Genomic DNA, 17,254 nt, shown 5'->3' with positions numbered 1-17,254 from the left:
ATTTTAAGATAAAACAATTAGAAATACAAATGCACAATGTATAAAATGACAAACAATAATTACTAACAACCAACACTGCAGATATGGGGTGTATCAGCCACTTTTACTCCCTAAAAATAGGCAAATACTCCCAAAAAATAAAAATAGGAAGTAAAACTACTCTCAACAAAAATGGGAAACAGACACATCAGAGCATGCCCCCCTGCGTTCATCTACAGAGCCCCATGGACAGGTTTGGACCAGTAGTAAACGTAGCACCACAGGAAGAAGCTCTACTATTACTACTGCCTAGTCTGAAGAGGTACAAATTTACGTTTTCATATGTATTACAAAACATTTCTGTTTTACAGGTAAAACATATTTTTACTTGTTTATTAAATAATTAAATATCGGATCATACAGTGCTTAAAACATATCAAACGTTTTGGCGCAGCAAAAGAGTATGAAGAGCCTTCTTCACGACCAAAAGTTGCCCATAATAAAAAAACAACAACATATCAACCATTCTGGTGCAACGAGGATTAGGAGGTGCCTTTTACAGGGCCAGAAGGTAGCTGTGATGGAGTTATAGCCAACAAATGCGACATATCACTATTTTGAGCAGGGGATACAATGGAAATTCGATCTAATCCAGGTGGCAACGCCTTGCTGGATATCATTCTATGTGATCAAGGCAGGGACACAAAAGGACTCTAATGACACGGAGATAGGACATTGCTTGAGGGCTAAGTTCAAATAATATTAATTACTGCATGTGATTGATGTTGACGATGTCCCTCGCTCACAGTTCAGCTGCAAATTAAGCGCATGGAATTCTGATCAGAATGTCACTCAATCCCAAAATGTGTTGCATAGTCATGTGCAAGTGACAAAATAACTACATGCCACGGAGCACTCACCTTTAGTGAGGAAGCCTTGCATCAAGACAATGAACATTATTAGCCTGTGTGGAGAAGAATTCAAAAGATCACTTAGAGAAAAAATGGCATTTGAACTTAGGCACTGGCCCACTAACATATCCCAGGGAAATGTAAACTAAAAAGCAACATAACCCTGGCACCTAAAGTCTTGATGCTGCCTTACCCATTCACGTTCCCATGAGAAGTTACTCATGCTTTTGATAATTCAGAAGTTTGTCATGCTTTTTATGCTCACATTACTTTGCATGCTGGTAATTGTAGGCTTCCATTTAGAATGGGAAAGATAAAACTAGTCATAGGGCCTCATTACGACCCTGGCGCAGTGGGTTTACGCCAGCGTTATTCGCGGCGGACCCGTCCGCCCTACTACGAGTTTCCGTAGCGCCATGGAGCGTTTTCCGCCTGGTTTTTCCGGGCGGAGAAATCCATGGCGCTACGGGACCTTGTCGTTAATTACGCCACCGTATTTTGAGGTGGCGTAATTAACGCCTTCCCCACTCCCATTATACCCTATGGGGCAAATATGGGAATGGGGAAGGGTAAAATGGGGAATGGGGATTTACCGCCCCGCCAAGGTCGGAATGGGGCGGAAAATCCGCCAACCCCCATGGCGCTATCGGCAGCTTTCCGCCGTGCTCCATGGTGCATTTTGCACCGCGATTTCCGCCAGGGTCGTAATGAGGGCCATACCCTTTTTGCTCAACATGTTACTCTATAGAGTTATATTGACTAAGTGGTTACTTCCAGGTTATACCCCTGTATTATGGGGCACCCCCACAGAATATGTATTAAAGCACCTATTTGCCCACATCCCCTCCGACAAGCCTTTGACGCCCTGGGATTGCACTTTTTAAAACCCTATCACTTGACTACAATGACCCCACCAGTATACCCACTCTCATTTACCCCCTCACCCCCAAGGGTTGAGTGTTATGTTATGCTATGTATACTGTGCACTTTCACCACCGAAGCAGTCTCCTGGTGCTCTGGCGGATCTGAAAAGCAAGAGGGTGGGGTAAGTTAGTAGGACTGAGCGGGAAACGGGGCAAGAGAGCTGTGATGTGATCCCAAAGTAATACTTTTCCTTTTGCAGCACTGACCTGCAGCGAGGCACGGCCCGGCCAGGGAATTGAGACCATAAACAAGAAATGGGGTAGACTGCATTCTCAGTTTATGAAGGACCAGTGACCTAACAGGCTGCAAGGTTCCTGACAGGAGACTAGGTGCAAGACTGAGCTTCAAGACCAGAGGCATGGCTAAGATCAAGGCATAAAAATGGGCTCTGAAACCGACACAGAGACCGATGGCAAGACAGTGGGGTAATACTTAAAATGCTAAAAAGTAAAGAAGCCCTGTTGTTGCCCCTTAAACTTCAGTTGAAAGGCGCGGAGCAGCATCCCTGCACCAACCTAGCGTATGAAAGTAGGCATCAGTGAACTATACGGGGACGGAACAAGGTGAAGCTCAGTAACAACCTGGAAAACAACATAGGCCCAAGCAAAGGGATCAAGGAGCTCCAACCGCACTCAACTGGGCTTCGGTAGTGTTTATACTACAGTTTCCAAATAGAGCAAAACGGAAAACCCTGTCCTGGAAAAAAAACACTATGGATGTGGGTGGGGCAACATGTTCATAGATCACAATGTGCATCCCCTCCTGGGTGCGGATTGTAGCAATCACCCTCAATCCCGATTAGGGGTGCATACAGGACCGGTAATGGTCCACCAGCCCGAGTCTACATAGGCTTGAGTGAAGGGAGGGTCTCAGCGTGGGCTCTGGGTCCTGTACACCCCCCTAAGCAAGGGTGATTGCTATTCTCACCCAAAGGTTTGTCCGCGGTGCGACTAGTTTAAAAAATAAAATGATTTACTGGAGATGGGTTCTCTGCACATTGCGTGAGCCCAATCTCCAGTGGAAAAAAATAAGATGGCTACCCACTATAGTAACTAGAACAGGGACAAAGTTCCTTTTCTAATTCTATGGTAGCCCAGGAAGGAGCGGCGTTGGTGGGAACAGAAGAAGGTAAGTGGGGTAGGAGTAGGGATGGGGGAGCGTGGCTTTCTTTGCAGAAATTTGCATCCAGTGTATGCCTGAGAGAATGGGCTGCCCCCTTGACATTTCTTTAAGGTGAAAGCAGGTCATATACGAGCCCAATGATTTGGTAGACGAGTCAGTTTCTTCAAACCAGATGCTGAAATCTCCTAGAATGAGCAGGTGCCTGGGCTCCACCACACGGTTAGCTATTGTAACTGACAGACTTTCTTTGAAGGTGGGTTTGTAGCAAGGGTGTCTGTATATGAGCAGGATGGAAAGGTTGGTTTCCTTGTCAAGGATAAGGTGTATGGGGAGTGCTTCACTCATCGGGATGACAATAGATGCCGTCTATTTTGAAGTGTTCCGTACATGCCCCAACTATCACTCCTCTTTTGCCTGCTCGGTTGGCTTGGATGAGTTTGCAGTTGTTCCTGATCGTTTCATGGGCTACCAGCTAGTAGTCGTCTTATATCTATGTGTCCGTGATGTGGGCGCCTCCTTCATTTGGGATATCGTGAATCTCTTTTCTGTGCTAAGACACAGAGTGAGTGTTAATCAAGTTGCAATGTATCTTATCCTCTAGGTCGCGTATTGAGGCCGTTTATTGCTAGTACCTATGTGGTTTTTCCTGTACTATTGTGTTAGTGGGAATTAGTGTACCGGCGGTTGTGGGTGGCCCATCCATTGGAATGCGTACCTCATTGAACAGTTTGTCGAGGTTGGGATGCTGAGTTTATCTGCCTCATCGTTGCTTACTGAATCCCGCCTCGTTGATAATTGGGCAAGAACACCCTCTTGTGATGAAGGGTGTGTTTTGGTTGAAGGTTTCGTTTAGTACTGTGCAATCCCTGTGGGTTGTGGAGGAGGCCATCTCCCTGTCACCTCTGGAAAAGGTGGTCCTGCCGAGAGCGGCGCTTGCGTCTATCGGTCAGTATTCGGACTGCATGCCAACCCTTTGCCACCTCCTGCTGCTGCTGTCGTTGTCCTGCCTGCCCGCCTTTATGCTGTAGATTGGGCATGTCAGTGAGCTTAGAGGTAGTGCGCGATGCTGAGAGTCTTCAGTCTAGGCTGATGTCTCTTACCCTCGCATTGGTGGGCATTTTGTGGTGGCGAGCATCTGTGGTTTGCATTGAGGAACATTTGGTGATGTGCTGCATCATGAGGTTGGACTCATCTCTCTGTTGGGCAGTTGCAGTTTGAGAAGAGGACCGGACCTGCCTTCGACCCTGGTCAGAAAGTCCAATATGAAGAGGAGTCGCAGAAAAGTTCCTTGTAATCTTTTGAAGGATCCGACATGTATCTCTAATTTAGTTCTGTCTGTGTGCATGCGCTTTCATAGGAATGATTTCAGGTGGTCTGGACTGCCCTGCAATTGGTATCATGTATGACTTCATGGCAGGAGGGGTAACTATAGGACACTTATATGCAAAGGGCATGTGGAAGGCTCCCCTAGTGCTGCTTATGTGCCCTGCCTTAGGTCCTTTAAACCTCCTTCCTCAAGGCATCCTGCAGTATTCTTCACGGAATGGGGAGAGAGAAGCAGGCTGCCATGGGAAACTAGAGGATGCCAGGTCGCTACTTTATTAATAACCCGTGCAGATTACAAATGCAATTCCAGATGGAATTCTCGACAGGCGCCTGGGTTTCAGGGGAGGGGGGACTTCTCCCAGCTCGGGGAGGGGGTGGGGGGTTCTCGGGGTCTTCAGTATGGCCCTGCCGGCATATGTGCATTCTTGTAGAGCTCTGAAATGTACTAATTTGTGTATTAGTAAATTGTGGGATGTTACCGTAGCAACAGAGTTTGTGCTCGGGTGGGCGGTGAGTGGGGGGCAGGCGATCTCACCAACACTGGTGAACATTAATAGCGGGAAGGCGCTGTCTCACACCCACTTGGTTATTAGCAGCAATTACGTGTCAGTGCGCCATGCCTAACCCTCCTCCTGCCTTAACCCTCTCCATCTCTGCTCACCCGCCCGAGGGCTCCGCTTCTCTTCTCTCCCCGACTCCCTCACACTTCCTGGATTCCCTCTGCATCCACCCCACCACTCACACTGTCTCAATCTCTCTCTCTTTTCCTGTCTCCTTCCTTCCCTGTTCTGTCAACTCTCTCCTACCCATCTCGCACTCTCGCCCCTTCTTTCTACCTATGACCTATTATTCTGTATCTCTCTATCCCTCCCCTGCTTTCCTCTCTTCCCACCATGTTTCCCTATTTTCTCATCTTCTTCTCTCTCTCTCTAGCTCTTTCTTTCCTCGTCTCTCATCTCTTCCTTTTTCTCTTTTCCACTTGGCCCTCCCGACCTCTCACTTTTCCTCTTCTGCCTACCCGTTACATTGGGCCTCATTACGAGTCCGGCGGTAACCGTGCCTAAAATTCTGGCAGGTTACCGCCGGACTTGTATTACCATTCCACCTCCGTGATTCCCGGAATTACCGGGGCATTACGACCCCAGTGGCCCGGGAATTCCGGAGGCGATATTCGGTAAATCCCCATTCTCATTGAGTCCCATAGGACTCAATGGGAATGGGGACGTGGAAACACCAGCATCATCTCGTGATGGTGCCGGTGTTTCCACGTCCACCTGCAGGCGGGTGGTGTTAAACCCGCCAGGTCAGACCTGGCGGAAATTACACCTCCCGCCTGTAGAACTTGAGATCACGCGGTATGGAAACAACGGTGGCGGCGGGTTTACCGCCACCGTTATTTCCATACCGGGTGACACGTAATGAGGCCCATTGTCTTGTCTTCTCTCTCCATCCCTATGCATGCTTGTCAACAGGATCCAATGAAATCTGCAGGCCCGTGTGTGTCCAGTCCTGTTTTTTCCATTCTGCAACTACAAGTCCCAGAATGCAAACAAAACAAGGGCCTTATAAGCACCTACTCACAGGCCCATTTCAAAGCAAGGACGGGCCAGGTGGGCAGTTTTCCGGAGGTCAAAGGTGGAGTGGGGGGCACAGACGAGGCAGATGTGAATCTGCCCATGGGCGCCATGGGGAAGTGCACTTTGATGTGCGATGGATGCGGAAAGTGTGCCGCATGCTGAGGAGGCGGAGTAGAGGCCGGGGCGGGTTTTCAGATCAACTGTCAAATATACAAACCGAAATAAAGCACATGCTGTGAGGCCCAGACTCACTAGACGAAAAAGGTGTAATTTCCTCTACTGCAGCTGCGATCAACAGCTGATGATAATCTCTGCTCCATTCACCCTCCCAATCTATGCCTCGTTCACGCCTTCTCCCAAGTTCGCAGCAAGACAGGTCTATGGGTCTTCACACTGTTGCGTCCCACTACTGAAGTTCTTGTTACACAGTTGCTGGGTTCACGCTGCTCTCAAAAGCCAAGCATTTATGCAGGCCATGTGCTCGCAGCATTTTCAGTTCGCAGAGCCAGCCAGGAGTGAAAGAAAGCAGGATAAAAAAATATGTACACCAATGCCCAGAGAGCTCAAATTCCCCAGGCCGGGCTTGAGAAGGCCATCCAGTCTTGTATTTGTTTTTCTTTTGAATTCTGGGACTTTTCGTTTTTTTCCTCATTTGAACTTAAGGAAAACTACAAGTACCAGAATTGCATGCAAAACACGACTCGCTGTCCTTCTTGCACAAGGGGAATCCTGAAGCTCTTAACCTTTGGTGAGCAGTTAGCATTGAAAATCATGCCAAGATGGTAGTTTGGGAAGTAATAATACGGTAAAAGTGGCTTTGCCCTTTCATGTAACTGTTGTGCTTGGGCTGGGCCTTCACTTTACTTGTAAACCTAGAGCGGAGGCAAGTATCCTTTGAAATTGGTGAGTATTATTAGTCGGTGTGCTTTACCCTTTTTATTAGTTTCCAGTGGTTAATTAGGCTTCTGACTAATCCAGGCTACGTGGAGGTCAGTGGCTGCATGGCTACATAGAGACTGGTATTCACCAACCGGTTTGTAAGTTTAACAAGGTCTGTAAGTTTAAGAAGGAGGTTGTGTTTCTATGTTAGCCCATGCGTATTTTAAGTATGCAGTTTTTCTGCATATAGTGTTCCTTCAATGATTTTCAAATTGATTGAATTAAAACCAACAAGCTTTTTTAACTAACTAGTGTCGATTTGAAAATCATTGAAGAAACACTATATGTAAAGAACTGCATACTTAAAATGTGCATGGGCTAACATAGAAACACAACCTCCTTCGGAGACAAGTATCCCCATACTATATGGCTTTAGGCAAAATATACACCAATTAATTGAAGCAATGACCCATTATATTTGGGCTTAATTTGCTTAATGCCTTTCTTCATAAATATCACACATACAATCACACGAATACTAGTTTAACCAATGTTTAGCTGGTCCGGTAGCTCACTGAGTTAAGCGCTTCCTACTGTGATATGTGTTCCATCTGCCCATCACAGGATTGTATCCTGGCAGCGTTAACTCAGCCTTTCATTTAGGAGTTTAACAAAATGCATACAATCACATTGGTTAATACAGAGCTCACAGGTTTCCTGGGTCCATGCACGAGACGGCCTTCGGTGCTGTTTTCACTTGGAATCCTCAGACATGCAGTTTTCCTACATTTCAAATTAGAAAGAAAAAACTCCAAGTTTCAGAATCCAAAGAGAAAAAAAAACAGACTGGATGGCCTTCTAGAGCATGGCCATAGGAAACTCAAGACCTCTTGTAAAAGTACTATCCATTCTAGTGGTACCATACTTCTCAACTCGCATGCTTTTGGCGTGTGTCACCTGCCAGAATTACTTCACTCACCCACCAATCCATTACTCCGTCCATTCAATTCAATTGGTTCTCACCCGCCTTAAAGGAAATCTTGTGTTTTCACCCGCCCCGGAGAACGGAAAGGTTGAGAGGCATGTGGCATTCAGTAATGGCTATGTGGTCACAAAGATACTTGCAAGCCGCCTGCCCATCTCCCTGAATGATTTCCTTAGGTAGGGTGGGTCAGGTCTGGACTATTGGCATAATCCTATGGATTGTTTTCCTCATTTCCTAACAATTATGCTATAACATGCAACATTCAAGTCCATTTTCCAAAATGTACTTTAGGAGACCCTCTGCCTTCACTTCTATTGTAATTGTAATTGCTTATTTATAACGCACCTAATACCCAGAGGTTTCTAAGCACGGACCCGGGGATCGTGCATGCGTTGCTCCTCGTCGTCTTGTTTCCAAGAGGAGCACGTTACCCCTGAGCTACCCTCCCGAGACCATGCTGCTATTCTCGGTTGAAGTTGGGCATGGCACATAAACCCCAAGTGTTTCAAAGTTAAAAAGCCAGCAACATTATTTGTAGCAGCATATCAGCGGCACACACAGTGGCACAGGGCGGACGTCTGCCCTGACCCGGCCATAGTTTTGACCCGCTATCCTCCTCCCCGTGCATACAGCATATGGCATAAGACGCGGAAGCCAAGTACGTTACGCACAAAATTAATATACCCCACGGGGTCATCAACATGGCACCCTTCTCTGGTCCCAGTGATCCACCTCCCATCCTTACATCCATGCTTCATCCCTCCCTGGCATGGCATATGGATCCCCAAGACCCCACCTTGAAAGCGAGCACACAGAGCCATGCTCACCAAATGTAGCCTTTGTTCATTGGGGTCAGTTTCACAATTCCAAAAATTCCAACCTCTTTCCACACCCTCAACTTTGATGCGGACCTTATGACTTTAGACAATGTGTGACAAATAGATACCAAGGGATATACTTGCCACTGAGCGTGAGGCTGAGGCAAGCCGAATCGGACAGACGGGGCCATCACAACCAAACTCAAATAAGACTAAGGAGAAAGGCCACGTGGCAAGGTAAGGTGGGAGAGGAGAGATGTTGATTTGGGGGACAGAAGGGTGCCTGCAAAAGAAATAGAAAAAGTAATAATGTGGTTAGTCACGACAGGAGAAGGAAAGGCAAAGAACATGACAAAAAGCAAATAAGGTATACAAGCAAAAAAACAAAAGGATGAGAATGTGAGGCTGGAAGAAAAGAGGGGGGAAAAGAAGAAAGAAATGGCGTTAAAAGACAGACAATGAACGTGAGCGAAAGAGAGCATGAAGCAAGTGTCACATAAGAACAGAAGCAGGAGGCTGGGAAGAGCAAAGCAAGGCAGAATATTTGATCAAAAACAAAATGTATGGAAAGTGGAATAAACAAAATAAATGATGGAAGAAAGGGAGAAAATGCTTTCCGGACTAAGAAAGTTCAGTAGAAAGGGACCAGGAAAGAATTGGCAGTAGACAGAGAAATAGCGGGAATGAAAGGAAGGGAATAGGTACAACAATGAAACCCTGTGGGTAGTCGAAAAGAAAACAAGAGGTGATATGGGGTGAGTGATCGGCTGGCAGATAAGACAGAAACAGAAGATGGAAAATGGGAGAAAAATCAAGTGAGAGAGATGGGAAGAGTGGTGAAATACATACAATGAAAAGGGTCTGAAATGGGGGAAGAAAGACGACCTTGATCAAGTGAAGGGGAACATGCACTGACAGCGGCAAGCGGAAAAGAAAGACTATGGTAAGAAAGCGAGGGGCAACTGCGAAAGGGTGAGAGTGGGAGGTGCAATAGTGAAACGAGGAGGAATATAGATGTGAGCCTCACAGGGAGTGGGTTGGGCTCAGAACAAAACTGAGAGAGGTAAAGCACTAGCAGAGGCAGCTTTTGGCCACTAGGCCACGAGCGGTGGGCTGGGTGATGCACTAGGCATGCACTAGGCATCACAGGGGAGCTACAGGGGGTGGGGGGGATGGCAGCCACTGAGGTAAAGGTGATAGCAGAGATTGACATAGATGTGAGTGGCAAACAAGGACAGAGGTGGCAGAGGTGACCGGAAAGGGGCATGGGTGGAAGTGAGAACCAACGGTGAGACGGAATCTGGGAGAGATAGTTGAGAGAGCTGTTGACAGGCGGGAGTGGTGGTGGGTACAAGAGAAATCTTACAGATGGTTTTGCACGAGACAGGATGGTGAGAGAAAGAGACACTTATGGGCCTCATTATGAGTTTGGAGGCAGCCATGCCATTCTAAGCAGCATGGCTACCTCCAAACTCGTGTCCGGGTCCCGGTCCCGAAAAAAGGGAATTACCGGGCCATTCCAATTATTGCGGGTCCGGTAATTCCCTTTTCTCGGGACCTGGACCCAGTACATCCCCATTCCCATTCGAGCCCACTTAGGGCTCAATGGGAATGGGGATGATGCTAACAACAGACATGTTAATGACGGGTCCGTTAGCATCCTGGTCTGCTCGAGGGTGGAGGTATGCACGTCTGGTCTGGCCCAGACGTGCATAGCACCACCCGCGAGCAAACTCGTAATGTGGCGGCCCGGGAATGAACGGTGCTGGTCCCTTACCTGCACCGTTCATTCCGTGGCCGCCAGCCTCGTAATGAGGCCCTATGTGTGTAAGATAAGGGAGAGGAAAGAAGGAGAAGTGGATGGTGACAGACGAGAGGAAAGAAGGAGAAGTGGATGGTGGCAGACGGGAGGAAAGAAGGAGAAGTGGATGGTGGCAGACGGGTTGCATAAGGTGTAAGGAGAAGCAAGAGCAAGAAGAGTGAAAGGGAAATGAAGAGGGAAAGTGAAGGCTAGAAAGGTGGAAGGAGTGAATAGAGAGAGAGAGACAGTGAAGGTGGAGCCCAGGGAGAGGGTTCAGGGAGAATAGAAGGAGATGCAAAGAAACAAACAAGATGAAGGGAAAGACAGGAATAATGAATGGGCTGAAGCATCCGTTCAGATAAGGAATGTGTTAGTTGTCAAGTGCCTCTGTTTATTGTAGGTTACCTCTTCCAATGAAGCCCCCGGGTCTAGTGTAACACGCAGTGAAGTCTAGGAATACTCTCACCACAGTCTGGATCTGGTAGGGTCCTGGGACTCCACGTGAGGGTGGAAATGTGCATGGGTTTGTTGCATTTTACCTACGTAGTGGTGGTGTCTAGGGGTGGGTGAAATTATAACCCCGCCGAAGGGAAACAGGAGAATTACGCTTGATATCCTGCTTCGCTGGTGGAGCAGAGTTCAGCCTGTTTGCATAATTTTCTTTGGTGAAAATACATTTCTGTGCTGTTTTTGCCTTAGGCTTGTGAAATTCCTGCCATTTAGGAAGTCAAAACATTTCACAACCCCCTAATAGGCTGATATTGTGCACACCTGCAATGAGGATAAAGAGTGGTGTACTAATATCCAAAATGCTTTGTCCAATAAAATCTCTCTCCTCCAAAACAAAATAGCAGAAAAAAAACTCAACCTCCTGCACCATGCCTCCTCTGAGAGCGCCCAATCTAATGCCGATATATCTCCTCATTGATTCAAATTTGCCCCAGTTTCTATTTATGAAGAGGAGAACATCCTTGTTTTGTTGAAACCTCCTTGATGCCAGGGTGATTCCTGCCCGGCTTCGGTTATTAAAGAAGCTGCCAGTGACTTGGCTCCCTTCATTACGACCCTAATCAATTCCTCTTTTTCATCTTGCACCATCCCCAATAACCTTAAGGACGCCTGGGTCTTACCACTCCTAAAACAACTCCTTGTATCTAAGCATACCGACTAAATATAGACCAATTACAAAAGTCCCCTTTTTATTAAAGATAATCGACAAAGCAGCATACCTCCAGATACAATCGTACCTTGAGCTGAACAACCTACTAGGGCTCCGGCAGTCTGGTTTCAGACCTTAACATGGCACAGAAACGTTCTTGATTGATCTGAAGAATCAAATTGATGAATTTAAGGATAAAGGGAAACTAGCCCTCCTTCTCCTATTAGATTTGTCGGCTGCATTTGATCTGGTGGACCACACTGTGCTTTGCAAGCATCTATCTACTTCAGCCCACTTCTCACCGGAAGCAACAGCCTGGATCCATTCCTTCCAGAACAACAGGTCAATGAGGGTGTTCTCACCCTCGGCCTCGGCAGATCCTACACCTGTAACATGTGGAGTTCCAAAAGGATATTGTGTATCGCCTACTATGTATACTATCTTCACCAAGCCACTGTTTGATGACTTGGACCACCTGGGTGTCACCCACACTAACTATGCAGATGACACCTAGATCCTCATACCGTTGACTGGTAATTATGATACCGACATGGCCCTAGTTAACAAAATCTATCTTATCATTCAGGCCTGGATGGCCACTCATGGCCCATGTCTGAATGATGAGAACGACAAATGCTAGTCTCAACAAACTTAGTAATCATTACCACTCCTTTAACATTGCCTGTATTGACAGCAAAGTGGCTAAGGAAGTAGAAACCCTGGGTTTTTACTTAGAATCATCCCTGAACTTGTGGAAGAAAGATAACACCACAGCTCCGGCGACAGCGTACACTTGTAAGTTGATCCATGCCTGTAAACCTTTTCTATCAGTAAACTTCAAATCCTACAAAATAACGCAATTAGAACTGCCCTTAATATTCCTAGAAGACAGCACTTAACGGAGGTTGGACGAAATATCAACTGGCTCTCCTTCAAGAATAGAATACAGTTCAAAACGGTCTTCCTCACCTACAAATGCTTAAACAACTCAGCCCCTAAATACTTGATTGAGAAATTTGTCAAAAATACATCCACACGCCCCTTGACAACAGCAAACTCCTTCTGCCTCAAAGTCCCGAGATTTAAACTGAACAAAAGCAAGGGGGGAGTAGCTTTTCTATTATGGCTGTCCAGCTTTGGAATTCCCTTCCCACAACTCTCAGAACTGACCAATCCTTTAGGTTTAGAAAAAACACTAAAAGTTGGCTCCTGGCTAAAGATTCTTAACCTTCATCTGAATGCTTAACTCATTACTTGTTCAGATTAACACTCCACTTGTGTCTATGTAAATTGCCTTCTGTTATATCCTTCACACAATTTTTGTGATTTGTTTTAATGTAAATAATGTAACCACTGAACTTTGTATGTAACTCTATACGCAACCTGTAATCAAAAATGTCTCTTGTAATTGCACCCAGATACCTCTGGGTCTGGAGCGCTATAAAAATAAATAAACAAACAAACAAACCTAACTGCAACACCTTCCAAAAACGAATTTCTGGGTGGGAAAATGTTTGCTCTGTGGGCAACATAGCAAAAGTAAGCAGGTTTTGCACAAAATTCAATATGTTTTCAGTTGATCAAAATTCAGCCATTTCGTCCACACCTAGTGGTGTCCCGCATAGGTTTCAAAACTCTCCCCTATCTGATAATAACTGGTCTTGGTCTTGATATTCAGTTTTATTTATCTGTGGTTCCTGTAATATTTTGAGATCAACTATGAGGTCTTTTCATGTGGCACTGTACAAAGCAATGGAATCTATGTGCAAGACACTAAATTCATCCATGCCAACTAGGATCTGGTTGGTTAAAACCTGAAAAAGATCAGGTTATGTGCCAACCCACAATTCATCATCCTGCACTAAACAATGCAGTTTAACAGAATGCCCTATTCCCTTTGGACTTGTAAATGTAGATTACCCACAAGCTGCCATGTTGGCACCTTGTTAGGGTGAACAGATAAAAAAAGGGACAGGTCATAGAAATAGAAGTAGGACTGAAGTAAATACAAATACAACTTTGTCCTACTTCTATGTCGCTGGCCTGTTGCGGGGGACCTGAGGGGCTGTGCTCACAGGCACATTTCTCTCATTGGAGGAGAGCACCTTGGAGGGGAAGGGGAAACACTTCACGACCCCATTTGCGCAGGAAGAGTTGCACCGGGACCTGATTCCGGGATTTCGAAATTGGGTCCCGCCAAAAACTGGGACTGTAGCCACCCACTCTTGGAAACCTGGGACGGAGTTTATAAAATCAAAAAACTCCCGGGACCCCGGGTGATTTCCCCAGACTGTCCTGGGAAAACCAGGACGTCTGGTCACTCTACACCTGGTGCAAGAGGTGCGCACTGATCTTGGCCATTATGTTAGCTGTGCTTGTTGGCTTTAAGTGAGTGAGCCACAAATGCATGTGGTGGCACATTTTTGTTGTTTGCCCTTGGCACCATATTGTGTATAAACTGTCCTGCCTACTCAATAGAAAGGCTCATTTTGGCAAGTATGCGAAAAGTAACCCAAGATATCACTAACCTTGTCTCCCCTCCCCCATCTCTATTCCTTTCTCTCTTTAATCTCCCTCTCTCCAGCTCTCATGCACGCTGTTGTTTTTGGAAACGTGACTGCCATCATCCAGCGCATGTATGCACGACGCTTCCTGTACCACAGCCGAACACGTGACCTCCGGGACTACATCCGCATCCACCGCATCCCCAAACCACTGAAGCAGAGGATGCTGGAATACTTCCAGGCCACGTGGTCTGTAAACAATGGCATCGACACGAACGAGGTAAGCTAGAACTCCCAGGCCGAGTTCAGGAATTCCTTATGTGCTGGAGTGGCATTGTTATCCTAAAATCCTGCTGCTCACAACGTGTGGGAACAGCATCACCTAGTGGATGGTACTGTAAACTGCAACGCTTTCTTATTGAGGCCAAAGCATATGCCACATGCTTAGGAACCCAGCACCCCTTTTCTGGCATACATTAGTCCCATTCAATTCCAGGAATCTCCCAGAATCAAGTTGTTTTCAAAACATTGAAGTGTGCACGAGTGCCATATCCCGGAACAGAAACAGAGGTTTCAAAAAGATGTGTGTGCCCCCTACACAAAAGAAAGGCCTTGAAAATGATACGATAGGTTATTTATGACGATATGATATGATAGCCAGAGGTTTCTATGCGCGGATCCAGGGATCGAACCTGTGGTGTTCTGTGTCGTTTTGCTTCAAAGGCGAGCACTTTGCCCCGCCCCTGAGATCTCCTACTGATAAATGGTCTAAACAATCTGTGCAATGCACCTGGTTGTGTGTACATTATGCCCACTGACCTCGAGGAAACGTGGCTTCAAGTGAAATATTGGGCCTCGTTACCACTTTGGCAGTAATTCCGAAGCATTTACCGTTACTGCTACTCGGTCCGCAGATTTACCATGGGATTATGAGTGGTGGTAAAGCAGTGTTTGTGCCCAGGGGGATTTTGTCGGCTTTACCACGAGCGGTATTTCTGCCAAAGTATATCTGACGAGCTTTGGAGATAAATTGAGGGAATCCTCCACTTCACCTCCAAGATCACAATTCAGAGGTGCGCGAAACTGGCTGAGAAGTGGATGTAAATCTGTTCCCGCCACTTTCTCATGCACTGCTGACGTGCAAGGAGGCCCATTGCCTGAAACACCTGGTTAGCATCCGAAATAAGAACATGCTCCCAAATAAAATATATTATTTGCATGGTCCATTCTCTTTTTTCGCCCTTTATTTTGCTCCTACTTTTGTTTGCCTTTCCTTTGTTCTCTTTCGTTCTCACTTCCTTCTTTTGCTTTCTTTTGTTCTTTTCTACTCTCTCCCTCTTTAATTAATTCTTTTGCTCTCTCACTTTCTTTAGATTATTGTTATGATTCCTTTGCTCTTTCTTTCCTTCACTTGCTCTTTCACTCCTTTCTTTACTCAGAAGCTACTTTTCTTACACTGTTTTCTCTTTCTTTGGCTCTTTTTTTATTGATCTTTCATGTGTTCTTTTGCTTTTCTTTGACTTGCTATTTCTCTTACTTTTCTTTCTTTTGCTCTTTTACTTTCTTTGTCTTTCACTATTCTGCTATTTTTTATTTCACTCTTTACTCTCTTAGTTTTGCTCTTTATTTTGCTCTTTATTTCATTCTTTCTCTCCTTTCCCTTTTTTACTCTTTTTCTTTTTAGCTCTTTCTTTAGTTCTTTCATTTATTCATCAACAGTATTTGAATTTTCTTTTCTCTCTTTCATTCTTTCTCTCACTTCCTTTCACTAACTCTGTTTTGTTCTATTTCTTTCTCTTGCACTCATTTTCTTTCTCATTCTTTTATTATTATTCCATTTTTTCTTCCAGTGTCTTTTTCTTGTTTTTACGCTTTTCCTTATGTCTTTCCCCTTTTTTAATTTGTCTTTCTTTAGCGCTTTCTTTTGCTTGCACTCTGCATTGTACTCTTATTTAGCTCTTTTCACCTTTTCCTTCCCACTTTTACTTTTTATATTGCTCTTCCTTATGCTCTTTAGTTCTTTCTTTTGCTCATCCACCCTTTCTTCTACGTGTCCTTTTTGATTTAGCTTTCTTTCCCTCTCGTTTGCTTTCACCATTACTTTTTCTTGTGAGCTTTTTCTTTTTCTTGCTCTTTCATTCATTATTTCCCCTTTTCTTTTGCATGTCCTTCTTTCACTCGTTCCTTTGCTCTCAATTTAGCTTTTTGTTAATTTCTCTCTTTCCTTTGTTCTTTTTCACTTTTTCTTGTGCTCTTTCCCTTGTGCTTTTATTCTTTTGCTTTTCATTTTGCTGTTCATTCTCTACTTGTCTCTCCCCCTTTCACTATATTGCTCTGTTTTACACTGTTTCTTTCACTTTTGTATTCTCTTATTTGCTTTTTCTATTGCACGCTTACTTTCCGTCACCTTTTTCTTTTTTTGTTTATTTACTGTGATTATAGTTAAAATTACTTTACACATGAAATATACACATATAAAACATGCAATAATACATACATTCATAATTATACAGTAATCCGATTTTAAAAAAAATATTGTATCTCTAAAGCTACAAATCTATAAAAACATATTCAATACATTCCAGGTTCGGAAACACAATCCACAATCGATTTCCGAAAGTGCATAAGTGTGGAGGTAAAGGGCATAGAGCAATGGGCCTAGAATTTACCTTTTCACTTTTTTTTTGCTCTTTCAGGAACTCTTCCATTTGCTATTCCTTGCACACTTCCCCTCTTTCTTTGTTCCCTTTCCTTGGCCGTTTCACATGTTTATTCTTTTGTTCACTCTTTCTTGCTTTTGCTCTGTGTTTTGTCCACTTCTTTTCCCTCTATTGCTCTTTTCTTTCCCTCGCACTATCATTCCCACGCTCCTCCCTTACCTATTTTGCATCAAAGAATATGGTGTGTGTGTTTTTTATTGTTTCTGTTGTATCAGTTTGTGGCGCTGATGGAGGTTTTTTCAGTGATGTTTTGAAGAGCATTCAATGGCGATGTCGGTGGGACTTTGCATTTCTCTGTTATTAAATTCCTTTTGTATTAGTGCCTTTCACACATTTATTACTTAATGCACAGAGGTGAATTTGGATTTTGTTCAAGCTTCCTGCATATATAAGTTCCACTCTTTTATTCCTTCTTTTTTCGAAATTCTTTCAGTCTATTGTTCTTTTGCTCTTGGCTTAGCTCTTTCCTTTACTTATGATTTCTTTTATCTGTTTACTCTTTCATTTGGTATTTCTCTTTCTCTGTCTTTCTTTGAGTCTTTCATCAGC

At 44.9% G+C, this 17,254-nt stretch overlaps 1 protein-coding gene across 1 annotated transcript in view; it reads left to right on the top strand.

The window, feature by feature from the left end:
• Positions 1 to 17,254, top strand: part of KCNH3 (potassium voltage-gated channel subfamily H member 3) — a 472,503-nt gene that overhangs the window by 293,794 nt on the left and 161,455 nt on the right. Inside the window, exon 9 of the mRNA XM_069653804.1 lies at positions 14,066 to 14,265. Coding sequence (XP_069509905.1) covers positions 14,066 to 14,265 — 200 coding nt within the window. The remainder of the gene's footprint in view (positions 1 to 14,065; positions 14,266 to 17,254) is intronic.

Source organism: Ambystoma mexicanum, chromosome 3q (genome assembly GCF_040938575.1).
Source record: "Ambystoma mexicanum isolate Mex_15411 chromosome 3q, UKY_AmexF1_1, whole genome shotgun sequence".
Classification (NCBI taxonomy): domain Eukaryota; kingdom Metazoa; phylum Chordata; class Amphibia; order Caudata; family Ambystomatidae; genus Ambystoma; species Ambystoma mexicanum.
The sequence above is the reverse complement of the archived record's forward strand: the minus strand, read 5'-3'. Positions and strand labels throughout refer to the sequence as shown.